Genomic DNA, 22,781 nt, shown 5'->3' with positions numbered 1-22,781 from the left:
ATAAAAGAAACATTTATTATTTGAAAATAAATGTAAAAATAATATTTATTAAAACAAATACAGGTAGTGTGCCTAAAAAATAATTTCCTAAAAATGGAGCTTTGCAGAAGCTTTATTTTGGCTATAAAAAAAGAAGAAGAAAAAAAACACTTTTATTTTATAATTACACATTTACAACATTAAAATTACAAGTACAAAAATTACAAATATAATTCCAACTTAAACAATTTTTAGCAAAACACAGAAAATGACTAGTTTTTCGTTCAACTGATTTTTAACAAAAATAGTTGTTTCTTTGGATTTCTTTTAATTGTTACAATTAAAACAATGGTTAAATTAAAAAGTCTTTAATTATTATTAAATTTTATGAAGCGAGGTTAATTAATTTATAAAAAATTAATAAAATAATAAATATTTCTTCCAAAAAAATTATATGTACAGTTCATTGTTTTGAATCATATCTTTGGTCCAGAAGAGAGAAACTAAGCTCTGGGTTAATGCGTAATTTTTTAGGAACAATTTTATATAATTCTATGTTTGGCTTACTGTTGTCACATTTGTTGCAATCCTAGGGTATGTTTTGATTCTGTATGAAAATTATTATTTTAAGGATCTCTATTGAATTAGTGATTCCGGTACCTGTTAATGAGTGAATTTGTTCCTGGAATTGATACTGTCTAAACTGTGGCAGTTGAAACTAATTACAGAATTGTGTGTCGTGCGTTTTACCTTGTTTCAGACAACTCACGTTATAATTTGAAAAATGAACAGCAACAGTATAGAAGACTAAAATTAAAAATTAATGAATCCCACATTATTTCCTAGATCTCTCGGTGTGTTTTATTTATTTTTTTTTATGTGGTATTTCTATCTAGACAAGGAGATGCTAATAATGTTTCAAGATTAACATATGATTTTTGTCTAAAGAAAAGAGCAAGTACCGACCTAAGTGAGACCCTGCTTATTGTTAGGAGGGCAAGTACTAATTTAGAAAATCTAGGACCTGAATATTCTCTAAGCATTAAATGAGTTTGTTCTTGCAACATTTCTACTTCATGTCGACTGTTTTCTACCATATCTGTAAAAAAAAAAAAAAAAAAAGACAAAAGTAAATGGAGATATACTCATTTTAGAGAGTGTTTAATTGTGCATATAAGAGCAATTTCTTCAGAAATGGCAGAATAGTGCAGAGTATCAGCGCTCTATTCTAAAAGCACTGCTTATCACAGTTATTATCGGCTTCAGTATGAACAAAACGCGTAGAATCTTAAAGTGGAAGGAATTAAACTTAATACCACCAAAACAGAGAGTGGATTTGAAAATCAGGATTACATATTATGTCCATTCTGGCTCAAATGAAACCTTAAAGCAGGCCAATTAACGTAGCAATTGCATTCGGATCTTTTGCTAGGTGCAGAATTGCTGTACCAGCCGAAATATGGGAGACAGGCGAAACCGCCTGGATAGCGGCTGCCACTCAACATCGAATGGGATGATAATTCCCATAACGTCATATTGGGAAGTAAGGATACCAGCAGGAGGGTTGGGTAGTTGAATAGAAGACAGAGTGTAAAGGGCCTCTACTTATATTGAACACACAATAATGAAACTCAAGAAAAAGATGGGTTATCTCATCAAATAAGAAGCCTAAAAATTTTGTACCTGGCTTGAAGAGTAACAGTGCTTTGAGGCAAGCAAATTCCGTATGATCTGCTCTATGTTGTGCTAATCTTGTGAGAGCAGTAGAAACTCGATGCGCATCACAGGAAAGCTGATTATCTGGATCATCCACTGGACATTCATCTATCAATCTACCTGTAAATCGCACTTGCTGTTAATTCTTTTGCTTATATTTCGCTTCATTAGAGCTTATTTACTAGGTTTCCAAATGTTTTTGTTAACATTGTAATAATTTACCTTCTTCTATAGGTAAAGACCACTGGGCAACTGTTAATAAAAAAAGATCTTTCCATGAATCCTCCAACAGAGTAATTCGATCTTGGCATGTAAGCTAAAAAGAATAAGAATTTTATTTGAATACATTCCAATCTTTTAAGCAAATTTGGGTGGTAAATAATTATAACGTACTTGCTGATAAGAAGGTATTGCACGAACACAACTGACTGTCAAGGCTAGCAATTTAATCGCTGAATCGTGGACATTTTCTGAAGAAAGGCCACTCAATGTAGTTAATGCTGATGGTTTCAGGTCACCTGTAATGAGTAATAAGCTTACATAATTGTTAGAAATATACATAAATCAATTTTAAATTTGACGATTTTAATATTTAGGGGAGAGTTGAGATTAAAATAAAAATTAAACAGAAAGGGAAATGCGTGGATAAAATTACTTATTAATATCAGTGGGATGCACAAAAGCGCGAAATCTGAGGGTACTTAACAAATCAAAATTAAAAGAGAGGCAGCATATAATAGCAAATAAAATATACAACTAAACAGAAAATTCAAGATGGACATAAATAAAAAATTAAAGAAGGAAGAATTGACAATGATAATTTGTTCTTTGCATTATGTGTTGTTCACCAATCTACCTTATCTTAGAGATTCACAAATGAGGAAATATTATTATAGATTAAGGAGTGAAATTTTTAAATCAGTTTAGTTAAATTTAAATCCAATTACTATTAAATGTTGGTTCTTGGGAACTGGAAACTTCATTTTCACTACATGGAGGCTGAGCTGATGATGTTTGCAGAGAACTATGTGAGATATTATTCACATGGTGATGCTGATCCATCCTTAGATAAACATTTGGTATATAATTGAGGCCTGAAATATAAATCACAACTATAAGTGAGACACGCTGCTAATTTGTGATCACAAAATTTACTTTAATGCTATAGTGTTTAATAGAAAGTGATTGTCTGTCCAAATTTTTCTATCAAATTAGGTTATTTCCTTCGGAAAAGTCGTATCAGGGTTCCCACCCTATTTTTAATAGCAACAGCTAAACTATATCTTGACTTAGTGTTAAGAGACTCATGTTTAAACAAACTACTGTAGACTGACGGCCGAGGAGTATTTTGTTATCTATCAGAGAAAATTAAAATAAAAAATAAAAAGAAATAGTAATGATAAAATTTAATCACGAGCAGTGCCAGCCAAATCGATGTGTTATTAATCTTATTTTAGCAAGGGCATTAAAAATTCTTGAAAATGCCTCTTTTAAGAAATTTACTTATTAAAGTTTATTTTATCTATATTTAATTCAGAAAATTTAAGTACATTCTAAAAACATATACTAGAAAACTCACCCACAGTAGCTGCTGGCAGATAAGGCCTATGTAAAGGTTGTAAGAACGCTGCTGATGGATAGATTACAGGTACTGATGCAGGATATGACTGTTGCTGATTTTGCAGCTGTGACTGTTGATGATTTGACGATCGTGGAGCTCTTTCATGTTGAACAGCTGAAATAGAATTAAATCCATTCGTAATTCAAAAAGAATTATTTATTGATAGGATTACCTTATAATGCACAAATAATGGTTTTAAATAAATAATTTGTCAATAAAACAGAAAATATTTGAATACCTTTAGAATTACTTATCAATGTTATAGATAAATTTATTAATGCCTAGCGAGCTTCCAAAACAGTAATCTCAAACGTAATACCACAAATTATATATTAAATACATTATATATTGAACAAAAACTTACACGAGTGTGACAGAGTATCTTGGTGGCCCAGCACGAAGATAGCAAGTTCAGTTTTTTTACTGAGATAACTCTAAACTTTTAACTAGATTGATTTGGATCTAGGGTTTGCTGTGAAAAATGAACTGCATTTTGTTCAGAACAACAATATGAAAACATTCCTTGTAAATGTTCTCATCAAACAGTTTACCTTGGACCGTTTTCCCAGTGAGCTAGGAGCAATAATGAAAATGAGCAATCATCCTTCTTACGAATGGTATTATTATTATGGTGTTACAGCCCTATAAGGATCTGGACCCTATTCAAAAGAGAGGGTCATTCTTCCCTATCTTCGGCTTTTTGCCGCCACCTTGTGGCACTTGATTGCTTTCTGCGTCATCCAACCACCTTATTCTAGGACGACACTACGTTTAGCATCTCCCCCGGGAGTCTATATAAAACTTTTGTTGATTTACGATATCCCGTTTATAAACAAGTTTGACAAACCTTTTTTCTTTTTATTTATTTATTTTATTTATTTTTTTTTAATTATTTAAGGCGCGTCAACATCTAAGGTTATCGGCGCCCGGAGCTTTTTTCAGTTCACTGCCGGCCTCCGGATAGTGTTCTCTCGTTACAGACAACACTGTCCATCACCGGACAGTGAGCTGTAAGAAGCTCCTAGGAAGAGAAAATCTAAGGGTCAGCTGCTGGATTCGAACCCGGGACCTCCGCGTGGGAGTCCAGTATGCTAACCTCATAGCTAATCCCTTCCCTCTCTTTTGGTTAGTTTTTTGTTTTTTTTGTTTTTGGCGCATCAACAGCTGAGGTTATTAGCGCCCGGAGCTTTTTCCAGTGCACTGCCGGCCTCCGGATAGTGTTCTCTCGTTACAGACAACACTGTCCATCACCGGACAGTGAGCTGTAAGAAGCTCCAAGGAAGAGAAAATCTAAGGGTCAGCAGCTGGATTCGAACCCGGGACCTCCGCGTGGGAGTCCAGTATGCTAACCTCATAGCTAATCCCTTTCTCTTTTGGTTATTATTATTATTTTAGTTGATATGAACAAACATAACATGTACTTCATGAAATTTTAATGAATACCATCTTTTTTCATATTGACTTGCAGGCATTTAGAGAAACGACAAGCCTGGCATTGATTTCGCCTTGTTACATCAACCACACAGCTACCTTTTTCTTTGCATACATATTTCAGGTCCCTGCAAGTTATACACAAACCATTATTAAAAAAAGAAAATGGTTTTTAATATTACAGATTGTAATTATTATTTTAGTGATAGCTCAAGTTTTAATTCAGTGAGATCGAGTACTCAATGCTCGCAAGGAAAGTCTAGTGTTCACTTTGGTAATGTTAATTTCAGACCTCTGGCATATTCACTATCTAATCAACCTAAATTTCTTATTTCTACTTCATTCTAAAAGATACATTATTTGTTAATTAATAACTGTAATTTATTTAGTTTTTTAGTTATTTTGTAATTTATTTTGATTCGTTTCTCATGCTAGAATGTATTTCGTCCGCATTTAAATAAAAATTTAAAGTTAAGTAAAATTATATTGTAATTTTGTTTACATTTTTTTAAAATTGATTAAAATCTATTCAAGCAATTTTACCTTCGAATACTTCTTTTAAAAAATCCCCTACAACCATCACAACTTGGCACTCCGTAATGTTTACCAGATGCTTTATCACCGCATACTCTACAAGCTGTTTCTTTGTTAGTTAAATGATCATTCTGAAGTAAAGTTTGTTCCATTGGTGTATTTAACGTTGATTGTCTCATTTAATTGAAGTAACATAAACCTTTCACTGAAACAAATTATTAAATTGAATTATTTGGTGAAAATTATTGTTAAAAAACATTGACAAGAATTTATTAGCCTTCTATGAGCAATTAAAGACTAGTAACTAGTACACAAGATAAAAATAGAATAACATAACTTCATTTCTAAAGTAAAATTACACACTTCCGTCACATTAACAACTGAGAATTTAATTAACTATTACTATTAATAATTTAATCTAGTAAAAATTTAAATTGATTCAGATTTTCGAAGGATAAGATTTTCAGGGAGAATTTTGATCTGATTCTACTCACAGCATGAAATGAGCGAATATGAAAATAATACCACACAGAACACACTTAAACATTTAAAGACTACTAGATATTTACTATTTAGAACAGGGGCGATCCTAATAGAACTCCTCAATACGTCTAACATATAAAAGGTTTTTTATTCTGAAAAAGAGAGATGTACGAAAGTAAGCCGTTGCAGGTACATTTACTTCCTATATTTTTCTGAACGAACTATTTCAATTTAAAGTTAAAAAATATTGGACAGATGAGCTTTAATAAATATCAAATTAGATATCATGGATCAAATCCTTCTTATTTTAACGATTAATATCTTTGCAACAAATGTAAATTAGCTGTGATACAAGATTATCAGAATGGAGCTTCTTTTTTTTAGATGAATCTAGACGTCGACCTGTGCTTCTCTTTCATCAATCCTATCGGAAATTTACTGCTTTTTCCCCCTATCAACTGACACATAAGGAAGGTTTATGGTGATAATAATAACAAGTGGACATAACCTGCTGTGCACAGGTGTTCCATATGGTTTTTAATAATGTATTAATACTAAATTAGTACTTACAGAACAAAAACATATGGCTCTTAGACGAGAGATTATATATAATATACAATTAAGTCCCTCTTGTACAGTTTTTTTTTTTTTTTTCTGTGTGTTACTAATCTTGCATTAATCATATACTAGAAATGTGTTATATACAATATTACGTAGGAATAAATGAATATATTCCACATTTTGGAAAAAAAATTGTGACGTTGCAATTATTATATTTTTATTAATAAGATTTTATTCGTACCTGGTGACGTAACCAAGTTCATGAACTTATTTTTACTTGCTAATAATGATCAAAACATAAAATCCGCGTTTCTGTTAAATATTTGATATTAAGTTTGTCGGAAGTACAAATTCAGCGGTTTCTAGAGTCAAAGTAGTGTGAGTTGGTGAGCGTGGATATGTACATATAACGGTGAACATTCAAGCTCAAAAAATAAAAATTGCAAGTGGGAGAAATTACATTTGGTTACTGATGAAGAACAAGACGATTGACAAGCCTACTATTAAAGTTCCTCTCGATTAAAAGAAGCTCTTTACAGAAATTTTTCATTATTTTGAAAATTTTAAACGTGGTGTACAATTAGTTTCTTACACTTAATGTGCACTTAAACATTTAGTTCTTCTAAAAATGTGGTTTTGCATGAGAAATGAAATGGGTTCCACAGATTATTTTCGAAAAAATCATGTGTACTAGGTATGATCTTGCTTCAGATTTAATTTGGTTATTAGTATAACTAATGAAATTCTTCGTTACCCTTCCATAATTTTACTGAGAGAAACTTTCTTTCTAGCAAAATGCTCTCATTGTATGAGAAGTAAACATAAGTTAGCGTTAAGTGTAGATGTGAGGAGATCAGGGTGTTTACATTAGGAGATGGGCAAGTATTGAGAGTGGCGTCACCTGGTCATGACAGCCTCAACTCCAGATAGTGGCGCCGCCACACTTTTAACACTGTTCTTGACATTACAACTACACACCCTCGCTCAGCACTTTGTTGACATTGGCCACTTGATGATGGAAAAATATACTTCGTGTGAAATGTAACATCAGGCACGTAAAATGAATAGTCAAAGTTTTTGATCAGTTTCTACCAAAGAAAATGGTTGACAAAAAAAAAGAAAAAGATGAATATTGACAATTTCTGATCATTAAATGTGTATCCTAATGTTATTCTAAACAGTAGTTCACAATAAATTCCATTTAGAAAATTATTTCATAAGATAAAACATCGCAGGACAGAAAATGACTGTTTATAAAGGAAGAGGACTGGCCACTTTTATTGGATCTTGGAACCTCGTTGCGGTTATCCAGTATAACAACATCTAACAAATTACACATCGGACAGCAGGTATTTTTATGAACAACAAATAAATAGGGAGCTTCAAAAGACTGTCTTCTTTTTCTTTTAAGACGTACGAGGCCACAATATTCTTCCCAAATACTTTTGGCTTAGCATTCAAGTTTGCCGAATCATAAACCAGTCAGCAGCTGAAGCAATAATTGAAACTTGTAAAGTCAGATCTTTAATTTATCTACATCACTTACATAGCTTATTGTTGTTATCCCATTTATATAAATGTTTTTCTTCTCTCTTTCTGTAATTAATAAAATGCCATGAATTTCACTCTGTTATGGGATCTTACCCTAAATGTAAATAAATGATTTCCAAGTTTTTCCTCATATCAGCTTATGAAAAAGATTTATGCAATTTAAATAGAGACCAAGTTGAATCTGGAAATTCCCAATGGGTGTCTCGGTTTCTTAATCAACTAATTACTTTCCGCCATCTGCGACTGCCAGGCGTGATTACCATAAGCAGTTAAAGCATATCTCATCGCCTTACGCCTCCAACAAGCTGCACACCGACCGAAAGTTTTTTTGTGATTTTCTAAAGAATCCTGGGAGAATCAGCTATGTATTATGAAGAGAAATAAGAATAATATTAGAAATATAAATATATATCCAAAAAAAGGAAAAAAAAAAACACCTGCTGGGTTGCATGATAATCGTAATATAAGATTCATGGAAGACCTCTGGACATGTCACTAAACGGTGGCACGCGGTGGACATATGGCGCCGATACCAGAACAGTTATAAGGGTGGGAGCGTGCCGGCCTTTCTTGCATAATTAATGATGTTTTCAGTGCGGCGAAGGCAGAAAGTCAAACCTTAGTGTTAAGGGGGGCGCCTAACAATTGCACTATAATACCTCACCTGCTTTATACACCCCTTTCAGCAATTAACATTAATATTTTATTAGGTACATGAATGATTTTGTAATCACTTTCGTATTTTTTTTCTTACATATCTATGTATTAATGTGAGAATGTGTACAGCTGAGTGTCAATAAATTTGAAAATCAAAAGGAACAATTGAATTCCATTCTAGATTACACAAATGTTTCAGTTTAACTTTTAATTTTATTCTGTTTTAAATGATATGTCCTATAAGATCATGTTAGCTCAAAATTAGAGTTCTGTCCTTTCTATCTTTTTGAAAGCGTTTTTTCAAATGCCAACCTTCAGCTTTATAAGACAAGGTCAGAAACATGGCTCCAATAATTAGAAAGGCATTCTAAAGCGACCATTCATGGTCGAAGGTACACCAAAGGTTCTCACTCAATATTACATTTCACAAATTCCAGAATAATTTCTGAATTATGAAAAAAGAAAAACAGATTAGCGAAGAATCCGACCATCATTATCGTAAGGTAGAAGATGGTAGGCGCCACGGTAGCCGAGCGGTTAGAGGCGAGACCTTTAAAGATAATATGTATTGTGGTACTGGGTTCGATTCCCGGTCTGGGCCTTGGATTTTATTTAAAAGAGATTTACAGTAAAGTATGTTTGCTAGTCGCCCTCGTCTACGACACCTAATTGGTAGTTGGACGTTAAGCCCCGCCTGAAAAAATAGGCGATTACTTTACTTTACTTTAGGTAGAATATGAACAGAGGTTGGATAGTTATACACCTGGAGCAAAGTAGATTCCTAAACTTTATCTACAAATAAAAGAACTGTATTTACACCATAATGCTCATTGGTTGCAATTAAGGCTGTGTTAGGTATGTTATTTCTAAAATGAGATTTAATTCAATTTGTAGCGAAAGCTAGTTTTATCGTGGGTATCAAGGTTACCAGATATTTAAGAAATTAGAAAACCGAAGACTCAAATTCACATTTCTGCAGCAGCACTAGGTAGGACAACGACGCAATTAGTTTTGAGACTTCGATTAAAGAAATCTAAGCCTAAGGCAAAGGTGTTTAATAGTGGCGTACATTCCAGAATCCAATCCGTCAACAGCTCTATTTTATTTCTTTTTTTTAGTAGCATTTTTCTCCACCAAAAACAAGAAGTTTTCTTTCTATTCTGTTCCGTCTCCTTGCTGATTTTCTATTTTCCATGCTGATTTTTTGTCGTTAATATCCCTTAATTTTGTTATTTGCCCAATCTGGGTCTATCCTTCCCTAGGCTTCCAAATTCTTTAGCACTTTAAACATCTTTATTTTCTACATCACTTGAAGTGGGTAAAAGGTACTCAATTTCATTTTCCTTGATCTTTTGCAAAATATTATAACTAACCAGTTTTTATTATTATCGTCAGCACAATAATTACATTCACTATTCTAGCCGAAAATTCAATTCAATTCATTAAATTCAATACATAATGATCAAAATAATAAATCATTAGGTTCAACAGTGCACAAAAATTTGAAATGACTGCAATTTAAGCTGACACTTTTAAAATCTGCCACTTAGAGAAATTTAAAGACATTTATTTATTTTACGGGAATAATCCATAATAATTTGAAGAGAATTTTTTTTATACGTTTTTTTGCTTCTTTTTTTTTAATTGATGAGAACGGATTGGCCAGTTGCGATGAGCTGATTGGTTTATCTTTTCAGAGAACTTTAAGTAAAGTAAGGCGGGGCTTAACGTCCAACTACCATTTACTAGGTGTCGTGGACGGAGGCGACTAGCAAACGTACTTTACTATTTCTCATTTAACCATTAAATAAAATCCAAGGCCAAGACCGGGAATCGAACCCAGTACCACAATGCATATTAGCTTTGCAGGTCTCGCCTCTTAACTCGCTCAGAGAACTTTATTTAATGACAATTATGGAACAAAAATGTTACGTTCAAAATTTATTTTTGCTACCTTTTCGTATTCGAACCTTGGATATAAAACTTGATTAATAGGCGCAATAATCTCAACCTAAGAATTTGAAATATGCAAAAAAATCTTTGGCACAAAAGTTCAATCAAGTTCTTTACGCTGAAATATCATGGATGTACGCTTGAAAACCGTTATGCTAATCATATGAGTCTTTTATTTGTGGTTTTATGTAGTTTAGAACGCGGGCACTAAATAGTGCTTTGGATTGATGAGATCACTGCTTAACCAATGTGAAATGTAATTAGATACGTTTAATAAAATGAAGTGCTGAAATATCTTACATAAAATGTTTTATGTCTTATACATCAAAATCTAAAATGGGTAAAAAATGGCTATTTTGGGAAGCTCTTATATCATCCATTCTACTTACATGTTTATTCCATGGAAGCTATCCTATTCTCAATTACATGGACAAAGGTTTCGCTTTTAAGAGAAATAAGCTACATTGACTTATTGCGTATTCGGTCTCTACTCATTCTATTCTTCTTGAAAACTTCATTCTACTCTTTTCCATGAGCCAACTGTTATAGGAATGTTTTTGAGTCCATCATTCCCTTCTATATGCGAGAACGCTAACAAAAGTCAAGCTGTATAAACAGCTCTTTTTGATTTCTTAGCTCACAAATTGTTTATTTATAGCGGAGTAAATATTTTTCACAAAAAGCTACTCTTACATTAATTTCTTCGTTTTAATAACCCTTTCTTACTCATTTTCATTTTAAAAAAACGTAAAAGAAAAAAGAAACCTGATTTATACTTGATAGGAGATGCTCATTTTTATATCTGTCCCTAGGCACCAGCACTTGGGCTTGGAAGTATTTATAAGTACATTCCTTTTCGCTAGCTCTTAGCTCCACATATTTACATCTTTTCTTTATTTTCTCTTCACCATCTGCTATTCAGGTCGCAATCAGGTCATCTGCAAATACCAAAACAGAAATTTAGATGGCCGAAACTTTCAATGCGCGAGTTTTGCTCCTTAGTTCCCCTTTTATGTTCCTTGACTAAAGCATTCATAAGAATGTTGAAGAACAGAACACTCTTTATATTTATCTCTCTGTCAAAATAAATTTACCTTAGAGCACAACAACTACGTAGAACTTGAATTTCCTACCCGTACTAAAAACATTGTTCTAGCTTTAAAGGTAAAATGTTTTTTCTATCATTACAGAGAATTACAGTAAATGAAGGATATTTGTTTTTTTTTTGTTCAGAACAGATTAAAGTTTAAAACAATATTATTTGTTTAGGCTGGTAATATTGATCATCTTTTTGGGGGCGGTGCTTATCACAACACCTCTGCCGCCTCTCACCATCAGACTAGTAGTTAAGGTTGTTTAGAACCGCCATTTTTCCAATATGACCACCACCTCAAGGTGGCTCCTGTATTATTTACTCTAACTGTATATACATGTGAGTTGCTATGATCTTATTTTTTGTTTTTAAAGGTATTATCAATATGTCTTCTCCAACTAAAATCGGGCTTTATTTCTGTCACTTATTTATATAGAGTTTATTTCAATTATTTTTAGAAACGCGACAAATTTTGAATATAAGTTTTCACAGGATTTTTGTTCTGAGTCTCCGAAGTAGACGCAATTAAATAAGAATGTTCAGTATTATCTGTGTAAACAAAGAAGACTAAGAAATTCATATTTGATGTTTTTGTAGGCATCCTGAAGAGAAGGTTCTGTCAATATTGATCATCAGGAAGTGGTACTACATTTTACTCTTTACTATTTTGTTTTACGTGAGTATTAGAATACAAATGAGAAGTCGGAGTATGATAGCTTGCTTTAGGAATGAGATTAGGCCTAAATCAAACAGTAGTTTGATGGTGATAAATCTTTCCTCCATGTTGCTTAAAAAAATAAAAAGAATTGACAGATGATCCATTCGTGGTAAGCCTAGTAACTGAGTGAGTAACTGACTCAATATGCTCCCATTCAACAATAGTAAAAATACGTTTGATTTCAAGAGTGGTACTGGCAGAAATGTCGCCATCTCAAATGAGTGATAGTGGCTGAAATTCATCGTGAGATCAGTTAAGTTAATGGAGAAGACATTATGAGCAGTGGAATGGTACAGAAATGCTCTTAAAAATGACCGCGCGAATTTCCGTAATGTGAAACAGAATTAGACAACATTCAGTCATTATGCAAGATATGGTGCAAAAAGTTGTCGAAAAAGTGAAAGAGAACAGTCGCTTTACGATTTACGTCCGTCAAGTTTTTGAACTTATCACACTGGGTACTCTTCGTACAGTACCGATCTAGCGCTCTGTGACTTACCACCTGTTTTCTGCATTTGAAGATGCATCTGGATGGTGACCGTGCTGCAGTGGTTGTCAAATCAGGCGGCAGACTTCTAAACGGTGATTGTAGGATACGATAAGTGCTTTAATTATTAGGTGGCAATCATGTAGAAAAATAGATTAAGGTACAGGCTTTCATGTAAAAATAAAATGGTTAAGAAAGGTATACTTGTTTTTCTTTGATTTCAAGACGACGCCTCACATAAACATAGCCACGGGATTCATTTAAACTTGAATGAAAAATCTGTTTTATGTTCTAGAGATTTAGTAAATTAATTTCACTACGTCCGTCGCCTAATGGTGTTTAAACATACTAGAAATAATTTACCATTCAATTATACCAAAAATATTGTAAATTAACTTCCTGATTCCCTGAAGATTTAAAATGAAGCTTGTAAGTTCAAAGCGTATCTTCATAAGGAAGCGAAAAACAATAATAAATTCAATAACCAAAGTTGGTATTGAATAAAGGTTTTCCTTTTAAGAACACTAGTTATACTGACTAAACCGGCAATAAAGAAAGATTATCGTAAACTGTTGATGTGGTATCACTGCAAATGAAATACAATTGTAGTATATATAAGCATAAGGCGTTGTGGGTGTAAATATACTCGTATGTTGCTCAGAGCTTATGGTAAATGCAGTGTTAGAAAGTATCAATTAAGTTTGTCATTTTCTTTTAGTAGTATAAATGAAATATTTAACTATTTCCTTGTCTAAATAGAACTTTTTTTTTTTTTAATGAATTAAGGCGCGTCAACATTTAAGGTTATTGGCGCCCGGAGCATTTTTCAGTGCACTGCCGGCCTCCGAACAGTGTTCTCTCGTTACAGACAACACTATCCATCACCGGCTGTAAGAAGCTCCTAGGAAGAGAAAATCTAAGGGTCAGCAGCTGGATTCGAACCCGGAACCTCCGCGTGGGAGTCCAGTACGCTAACCGCATAGCTAATCCCTTCCCTACTAAATAGAACTGATTCAATAAAAAATGTTACATCATCTGTTTGAGGAGATGTGAGAAAACTTTGACAAGATTAAATCAAATAAAATTAGATTTAATTAGTCATTCATACCTCAAAACATTCTGAATAATTCTCTCTGAATATCTTCTTGCTTTTAATTCTGATGGTCAGATGAACATGGAAAATGTTTCGTAATAACGGTAAGAATCACGCTATGACGTTATAAAATAATATTTTTTTTCCACGCATGCGGAGCCCAATCAAGAAGCTAAAGCCAAATCATCTCATCTTCTTTAGAAACTACGTTTACAGGAAAAAAAGTTTGAAATACAAAGCGATCGAGTTTAACTTGGAAGCCATTTTAAAGAAAATCGAAAATAACTACATACATACAGTTGAGGACAGTCATATTCATACACTAGGGTTTTGTTTCTTTATCTGTTTTATTTTATTTTTGGTGAGGCAGGGAGAACAAATAACACTCACATATTAAGTAAAATTTTATTTTTCACAATATAACACTTTTTTCAATTCATAAACTGTAAAAATTTAGCCAAAATAGATAATTGTTTCGAAATAACTCGTCACCAACGAGACTTTCATATTCATACATTTGCAACAATTAACATTTCTTGATCATAAAAATAAAACTCAACATTTTGTTGGGTCGCCTTTTCTCTTAATTACTTCAGATAACCTCCTAGGCATCGACTCAACAAGTTTCTTGGTGGTTTCCGGAGTAATGCTATACCATTCTTCAATTACTTTCTCCTTCAGCTCACTTGCATTTTGGAGCTAATGATTTTTCAATTTTTTTTATACTCTGTCCACAAATGCTCGATTGGATTTAGATCTGGTGACTGTGGGGGTATTGCCATCACTTTGGGACAATTATATAATAGCCATTATCTGGTTTTAATGGTCATTGTGGTTGGGATCATTATCCTGATACAAAATAAAATTTACAGATGAAACTAAAATTAACATTTTTCAATGCGATGGAAACAGTAAAGTTTGGAGAAAAGACATGAAAGCCTTTCTGTAAAGAATCTTCAACAGACAGTAAAGTTTGCAGATGGATCTGTTATGATTTGGGGGTGCTTCCCGGCTTCTATGGTAGGGAAAATTCAATTTATCAACGGCATTATGAATGCTGAAAAGTAGGTAGATATTTTAAGAAAAAATTTAAAAGAATTGGTCAAAAATTTGGGAATTGAAAGGAATTTTATTTTGTATCCCAACCACAAGGCCGTTAAAACCAGAGAATGGCTATTATATAATTGTCCCAAAGTGATGGCAATACCCCCCACAGTCACCAGATCTAAATCCAATCGAGCATTTGTGGACAGAGTATAAAAAAAATTGAAAAATCATTAGCTCCAAAATGCAAGTGAGCTGAAGGAGAAAGTAATTGAAGAATGGTATAGCATTACTCCGGAAACCACCAAGAAACTTGTCGAGTCGATGCCTAGGAGGTTATCTGAAGTAATTAAGAGAAAAGGCGACCCAACAAAATGTTGAGTTTTTTTTTTTATGATCAAGAAATGTTAATTGTTGCAAATGTATGAATATGAAAGTCTCGTTGGTGACGAGTTATTTCGAAACAATTATCTATTTTGGCTAAATTTTTACAGTTTATGAATTCAAAAAAAGTGTTATATTGTGAAAAATAAAATTTTACTTAATATGTGAGTGTTATTTGTTCTCCTTGACTCACCAAAAATAAAATAAAAACAGATAAAGGAACAAAACCCTGGTGTATGAATATGACTGTCCTCAACTGTATGTAGGTTGACTTAATTACTCAATGGTAACCTTACTTTGTTTACAAGTTGTAGCGAAATTCTCTTATAACATAATACTCTAAACAATTTATTAGCAAAAAATGCATTATAAATACATATATGCCTGATTTTAAGAATTAAAACTCTTCTCATATTATGAAAGAGAGTTTAACTGAAAGGTTTAGTCTTGGAATTAAGCATCAACATTATAAAAGCATTAGGTATAAACAAACCGAGCGTAAAGTTACTGATTTAAGTATGATGGTTTGTGTCAACCATCAAATATCAATACATCACATCTAAACTGTCAACAAATTCAATTTCTTTTCTTCTTTCTCATTTGAATACCAAAGATATTCACATGGTGAAACTTATGTAGAATTAATAAAGCAAGTTCTGTTTTTAAAGTTCTTTCGAAATACAACAGTATTTTTATTTATTTTAATAGGCTGTTATTTAAATGTTTCAAATATTAGCATAAACTTTTTTTTTGTCGTTAATATAGAATTTTGCAACTATATGTAAGAATATGACTTTTAAAAATGCAACAGTAATATTTGCAAAAAAAATATTGATAACAACATTAGAAATCTAGAAGATCACAGAGCTACGACACAGTCTACTTGGAAAATTGCCTGAAAGATGATATAAACAAACGGATTAGAACAGAAAGTTAGTGTGGAATTCGTTATATCTGAATCTGGCTAACATCTGGACAAGTGAATTCTTGTTAATGACTAGATAAGAGCATTCATGTTACCTAGCAGAATCTATATTGAAGAATTTGGGTTTCTTTAAGATTTGTTCGCTTTGAAGTACCGCAGAGTCCTAATTTTCCATACGAGCATCAGATATAAAAGGTCTTTTGTTTTGTGGTGAATAGTTTAGAGCATTTGTTTTATAGAGTTAGCAAGCGTTTGTTACACAATCTGGCAAGAAGTATAAAACGCTAGTAATAGGGGATTTGAAGAATTCTATGTTTGTCGCCTTTCTGCGTAAAATCCGAGAATTATAAACATGACCTACAGTTCGTGTGAGACTAATATAGAATATAACTGGCAAAATCGCTTCTTTGTTTAGGGTGAGTATCTAAATTTGGAGTTTCTCGTACTGATTTAAGAAATTTCGGGTCGCTATAAGATGAAATGATTGTATGCAACGGGTGCTAGAATCAAATCCTGTACGAGGGTCGTTTGAAAAGTCCGTGCAAAAATAAAAACTACTTAATTTTTTGGGGTAAACCTTTTTTATTTTTCAACATAGTCTCCTTTTAGGCTTATACACTTCGTCCAACGCTGCTCTAGTTTGTTGATCCCTTCCGAATAATAGGATTTGTCCAAGTCTGAAAAATAGCCATTCGTTTCTGCAATCACCTCCTCGTTTGAATAAAATCTTTTTCCCGCCAGCCATTTCTTCATATTGGGGAACAAATAGTAGTCCGAGGGAGCCAAGTCTGGAGAATAGGAGGGATGTGAAACGAGTTGGAACCCTATTTCCATTAATTTTGCGACCGCAACTGCTGAGGTGTGAGCTGGTGCGTTGTCGTGATGGAAAAGGACTTTTTTGTGGGCCAATCGTGGGCGTTTTTCTTGCAGCTCGGTTTTCAAACCGTCCAATAACGATGAATAATATGCACCTGTAATAGTTTTACCCTTTTCCAAATAGTCGATGAGGATTATTCCTTGCGAATCCCAAAAGACAGTCGCCATAATCTTTCCGGCCGAAGGAACGGTCTTCCCTTTTTTTGGCGCAGATTCCCCCTTGGTAACCCATTGTTTAGATTGTTCTTTGGTCTCAGGAGTGTAGTGATGTATCCATGTTTCATCCACAGTGACGAAACGACGCTTAAAGTTCTGCGGATTCTTCTGGAACAGCTGCAAACCGTCCTTGCAACACTTCACACGATTTCGTTTTTGGTCAAGCGTAAGCAATCGCGGCACCCATCTTGCGGATAGCTTTGTCATGTCCAAATGTTGATGCAAAATATAATGTACCCGTTCATTCGAGATGCCCACAGCACTAGCAATCTCACGCACCTTCACTCTTCTGTCATCCATCACCATATCATGGATTTTATCAATGATTTCTGGAGTAGTAACCTCAACAGGGCGTCCAGAACGTTCAGCGTCACTTGTGCCCATATGGCCACTCCGAAAATTTTGAAACCACTTATAAACTGTTCTAATCGAAGGTGCAGAGTCACCATAATGTTTATCAAGCTTCTCTTTAGTCTCCTGAGGCGTTTTGCCTTTCATAAAGTAGTGTTTAATCAACACACGAAATTCTTTTTCGTCCATTTTTTGAAAATCACTCGACTTCCTCGATTCAAACGAATGCCAAACACAAAGAAATAGACCGATCTGGCTGAAACTTGATGTGTGTTCTTTCAAGAGATGCTACTAACTAAACATAACCTTGATACGCGCCAGTGGTGCTATCTCTCTGACTTTGCACGGACTTTTCAAACGACCCTCGTATTATTCCTGTAAGATTGGACAGTCAAAAAGCCTTCGAACTTCTAAATAAAACTCATAACTTAATCCACCAAATATGGTTAATTAAAAGGAATTTAATAGTAAAATATTTTTGCTAATCGCTTCCGTTCGCGACACCTAATTTGGTTAAAGATCGTCTGAAAAATTAGACATTACTTCAGTTTTACAAATAAAAGTGAAAATTGAGTCCACGAGAGATAATACAAACTGTAGATTGCAGAAGTTAAATTAGGAAAGAAAAAAAACATAAATGGTTGATAAATGAATTCTGAAGAATAGCCATAAAAAAAACTCGTCCTACACTACAAACGATGTGTTTTAACATTGCTTCTTTGATGTTTCTTCAAAAAATCGCCAAAAACTCGATCGGCTAACTTGCAATGACAAACTACAATACCGTGAAACAAGAAACAATTTTGTAACAAGGGATTACATAATTTTTCGCTTAAATACCTAAGAGAGCAATTATCTAATTTAATCATTCTTAAAATTTAAAAAATACTCTAACTGCAATGAGCGAACTTTTAAGGTACGAGCGATGATTCCATACCAGTAATTATTATTCACTTTGCATAAAATGAATAGTGAAACAACAAAGAATTTTTTTTTTGAGAAAAGGTTTGTGATAAAAAAGGATTCACATTTCTGGAATAAAGACTTTCTATAAACTTTGAATGTTTGCAATATTTTCTAAAATTACGCTAAATGAGATAATGTAGTAATAGAGTGCAACTTAGAAGTGCAGCTATCAATAATAAAAGCACAAATTTCATAAAATGAGTTCCAAAAGAAAATTGAACTCTGTTATAAGTGGCTAATAGAAAAACTTATCGATATTAGTTTGCACAGTTATCTAGAATCACAGAAAACTGATAGTAATCTTTGTGAAACTCGAGCCATGCCGATTTCTTCAAAGAAAGCATTTTTGCAGTACCGTTAATTCTCAATACTACAGCCATAGTACCAGAATTGAACAGGAACCTACAGGTGGAGAAATATACCTTTGAAGGAGTAAAAGAACTAAAATATTTGATCTATGAAACAGCAGAATATTTGTGGATGAATGGCTGCCCGGAAATAATGCTCAAACAATGATTAGAAGTAAAAATGTGTCGAGAGCAGCCAAAATAAGATTTTATAAGAGAGTACTCTGATGCCGGTAGTCAATTATAGCTCAGAAACGTGAGTTTCGACACGAACCGAAGAGCCAAGGTTACGCTGGTAGAAATGTAAAATCTTACAAGAAAATATTTGGACCTGCGAGGGCTTTAAGATATCAGGACGAACCAAAAAGCGGCTGAACTATCTGAGGAATCTAATATTATATCTAAGTACGAGCAAAAAGCTTGTAGACTGTGATAGTTGGAACACATTCACCGCATGGAGGATATAAGAGGCCCAAAGAAAGCTTTATGGGGGCACCCTGGTGGGAGAAGATCTTGGTGAAGACCAAGGCTGAGATAGCTGAGGGACGTGAAGGCCATCGGCCCCTGCGTGGTTGGTTGGTGAACGGCGGCAAGGAACCGTGAATTGAAAACTGTAGAGGCTGATGCTGAGGCCCTTCTTGGGCTGTTATGGTCAGAGAGTAAATATTTTCTGGATAATTGGCCAATTTTCGGGTTGTTGTACATTGTTGGCGCATATATTCTCTGTTTTTGGGTTATGAATACCCACATCAATTTATAAAAACTATTGTTTCCTACGTAGAGCTAAAATGACCATTTTCGGTGAAAAACAAATTCAAAAATCTCCATGAACTCAATACTTGCTCGTTCTTACGAATGATAAGAACAAATAAAAATGTGTACAGTTTTTGTGACAACAATGATGCTGAAATTTATGGAGAAATAGAGTACTTACCACCTAGAGGTTATCGGGTGGAGTGTCCATGAGCACTACATAAAGTTGGAACATAATTGTACACTGAGGAGTGAAGTTAAAAGGGGTTGTTTGAGAGGCGTGGCCATATTCACAACAATAATGGAACTACAAATCTGATTGGCTCTGCTTGGCGCTTGCTTAAAATTCTACACTGCTACATCGTCCTCACAACAGCGGGGTTATGGTCAGCTTCTAACTCTGTAATCAATTGTTAAATTGAGGGTTTATTGAATTTTACTATTTGATTAGACGTAATTAACTTAAGACTAGATATTCTTAAAGGTTAAAGTGAAATATACTTTTATATATTTATTTATTTATATATTTAAACCAAATATAAGAAAATGAGATTTTCCTTTAGAAACAAAACTTTTACATCGCACGAGCAGACAAGCTTCTGCAACTTCAAGAGTACGATAGTACCTCCCATTTAGAAGGCCTACAGGAAGTTACATTGAGCTTCTGTGAGACCTCTGCTAAGTAACAATGCCCTCAATTTCTTAGACTTCTAAGACAGAAATGAATGTAGAGGAAATACTAGCTAGGGCATACTTTTTTAAATCTTACTTATAAATACCCATTAGGCGAAGAAAGTAATCAGAGCTCAAGAAGCAATGTGAAGACAAAATATTGCAAAATGGGGAAGAAATTATCTATTTACTTTTAACAAGAATTTAACTATCAAAAATGACAGTATCTTAAAAATATTGTCACAATTTTCCATGTTAGATGTTAGACCTAATTAAAAAAACTCGCCTCATTTTGTAAAGTATTTCCGTGTAAAAAAAAAGCCTCTCTTGTCTTTTTATAACAAATATATTTTTATAAAATACGAATATAAATAATATAAAAATGCTATAAGAGAAGCAATTTATTTATTATTTGAGGGATTCATAAAAAATCGTTGGATCCCTGCCTACCCTTGCTCATTTGCACATATTCTTTCTTGCAAGTTGTAAGTACTTTTATTTCATTGATGATAAAAGGCAGCAGAAGAGCGCCCTAGGTTGAGGCCGACAACTGGCTAACAGAGAAGAAATCAGGTGCTTGCGTCAATAGGATTCGCAAGCACATGCATACATACATGTAAAGAAAGTATGACAAGGCCACCAAAAAAAAACAATTACTGATCTGAACCTGAAAAAAAAAACCTACATCAATATACAATAACAATTTGATTGGCTAAAAATATGTCATATTTTGTACATTTTCTTTCTTTTAGTATCAAAAATAGTATTTACTGTTTCTGTTAATTCATTACTTTTGCTGAAAACACTTTAAGAAAAGAAGTAATAGTGAAAAACAGTTTAGGAATTAAGAAAAGTGTACAATTAATTGATGTTATTGAGTTTATTATTTAAGTTACAAGATTGAGGATGGATACATAGAAGTATGAGATGCCGCATCAAACCTAGGAAAAATAATGTATTGATAGAAGGAAATAGCAATTAATACTGATTTGGAGACTATAAGGGTGGGCTTTTAAATACATTAGAATTATAATTTCTAATAAATGTTAGTAGACTTCTATCCATTTTCCTACAACAAAACTCTGTATTTTGAAATAATTTTGTCGCTCCAGCTTTCCCAAATACTATAATGAAATATATTTCTTTAAAAAAGCAATACGTCTCAAAAAAAAAAAAAAAAAGTACGAGAACTAAAAATTAAATTGTTCGCGTATCCTTCAAGCTACGAATACTTGCAACATATCAATTTCTAATAGAATCTTAAAGGTGACCAAACGGTAAAATTCAAATAGCACTTTATAGCCAAGTCAAAAATACTTCGATCATTAAAACTTTCACAAAATTGTCAAAAATAAAATACATGCTTCTATTCAGTGTTTATTTATACCTTCTTGCTCAACCAATTTTTTTCTAATTTGAAATACATAGTTTGATTTTTTTCAATCTGGTTAAAAAAACCTTCACAGCTCTTCTCCACGTGTCATTTTTTTCGAAAAGAAATTATGACGCTCCAGTTCCAAATAAATTTTAGATTTGAAAGAATCGTCAAAAGCTTTAATTAAAGAAGATAATTTGTTTACCTCATCCTCCATGAAGATGAATATATTATCGATTCTCCACCCTCATCGACTACCAAATGATACTGTTCGACTTTTTTTTATTTATTTATTGATTTTTGTAGAAAATAATTTTGAAGATCAAGTTTCCGAAAATTCCAATTTCAAGTCCAAGCCATTTGGTGCCATCTTATTTATGTACAATAATTGTTATTGGATTTTGTTTTTAACTTTAGCTTTGACTGAGCTTCAAAGTTCTATTCAGTATGTCCAGCCAGGTTTGAGTATCATAGAGTCGATAAGTCGTATGTGACTTAATGAAAGTTTCGATCGTTTATTATAATTTAAATACATATTTAAAGAAGCAATAAACTCATAGCTAAACTCTGTTATAACATTATATAAACTGTTTTATAACATTATATATGTATTGTAACATCTAAGGTTGGTATGTCTTCTGTCCAGTCTAAAAATGGTACCTAATCAGTCATATAAAATAACGTTATCGTACAGATAAATTTGATTAGGGATAAACTTACAGATTTCTGTGGCATTACCAAGCATAATATAATAACGCCGGAAGAATCAGGTGTTTTAAGTCTCAAAAGAAAAGATGTCCAAGACTCAGTTTGACTATCCTAATCCAATCCAATCAGGAACCTGCACAAAATTGAATCAACAATTAATACGGAGGGAAGAAATTAGCTCATTGGTTAGCGTAAATACTGGGGATTCTAATGCAGAGATCTCAGGTTCGAATCCAGCTGCAGGCACTTAGTTTTTCTTTAAATAGGAGCTTCTTACATTACACTGT

The 22,781-nt window shown here is 33.3% G+C and overlaps 1 protein-coding gene across 8 annotated transcripts; it reads right to left on the bottom strand.

The window, feature by feature from the left end:
• Nucleotides 1-146: 146 nt before the first annotated feature.
• On the bottom strand, nucleotides 147-22,646 carry LOC141457808 (nuclear receptor subfamily 2 group F member 6-like). 8 transcript variants are annotated; one of them, XM_074135084.1, is made up of 12 exons: nucleotides 22,507-22,646; nucleotides 20,862-21,078; nucleotides 19,921-20,139; nucleotides 11,263-11,424; nucleotides 5,291-5,486; nucleotides 4,760-4,875; nucleotides 3,275-3,430; nucleotides 2,643-2,789; nucleotides 2,089-2,213; nucleotides 1,918-2,011; nucleotides 1,663-1,815; nucleotides 147-1,078 (listed from the first exon to the last, which is right to left on the bottom strand). In XM_074135084.1, exons 5-12 carry the CDS (start codon nucleotides 5,458-5,460, stop codon nucleotides 855-857), a joined length of 1,185 nt encoding a protein of 394 aa, XP_073991185.1. In that variant the 5' UTR covers nucleotides 5,461-5,486; nucleotides 11,263-11,424; nucleotides 19,921-20,139; nucleotides 20,862-21,078; nucleotides 22,507-22,646; the 3' UTR covers nucleotides 147-854. The 8 variants fall into 8 exon arrangements, with proteins under 8 accessions (XP_073991185.1, XP_073991178.1, XP_073991179.1 ...); XM_074135077.1 differs by having other exon boundaries at nucleotides 148-1,078; nucleotides 11,252-11,424; XM_074135078.1 differs by having other exon boundaries at nucleotides 148-1,078; nucleotides 11,252-11,424; nucleotides 20,905-21,078.
• Nucleotides 22,647-22,781: the final 135 nt, after the last annotated feature.

Source organism: Rhodnius prolixus, unplaced genomic scaffold, assembly GCF_049639745.1.
Source record: "Rhodnius prolixus isolate KJV_2025 unplaced genomic scaffold, Rpr scaffold_5, whole genome shotgun sequence".
NCBI classification, from domain to species: Eukaryota; Metazoa; Arthropoda; class Insecta; order Hemiptera; family Reduviidae; genus Rhodnius; species Rhodnius prolixus.
The sequence above is the reverse complement of the archived record's forward strand: the minus strand, read 5'-3'. Positions and strand labels throughout refer to the sequence as shown.

Excerpts from the sequence above, each read along its gene's own strand:
- LOC141457808 (XM_074135084.1), bottom strand. The coding sequence starts at position 5,460 with ATGAGACAATCAACGTTAAATACACCAATGGAACAAACTTTACTTCAG. Across the intron at positions 2,214-2,642 it reads CCAAGAACCAACATTTAATA|GTGACCTGAAACCATCAGCA; the intron begins GTAATTGGATTT and ends TACTCATTACAG. Across the intron at positions 2,012-2,088 it reads CAATACCTTCTTATCAGCAA|CTTACATGCCAAGATCGAAT; the intron begins GTACGTTATAAT and ends TATTCTTTTTAG.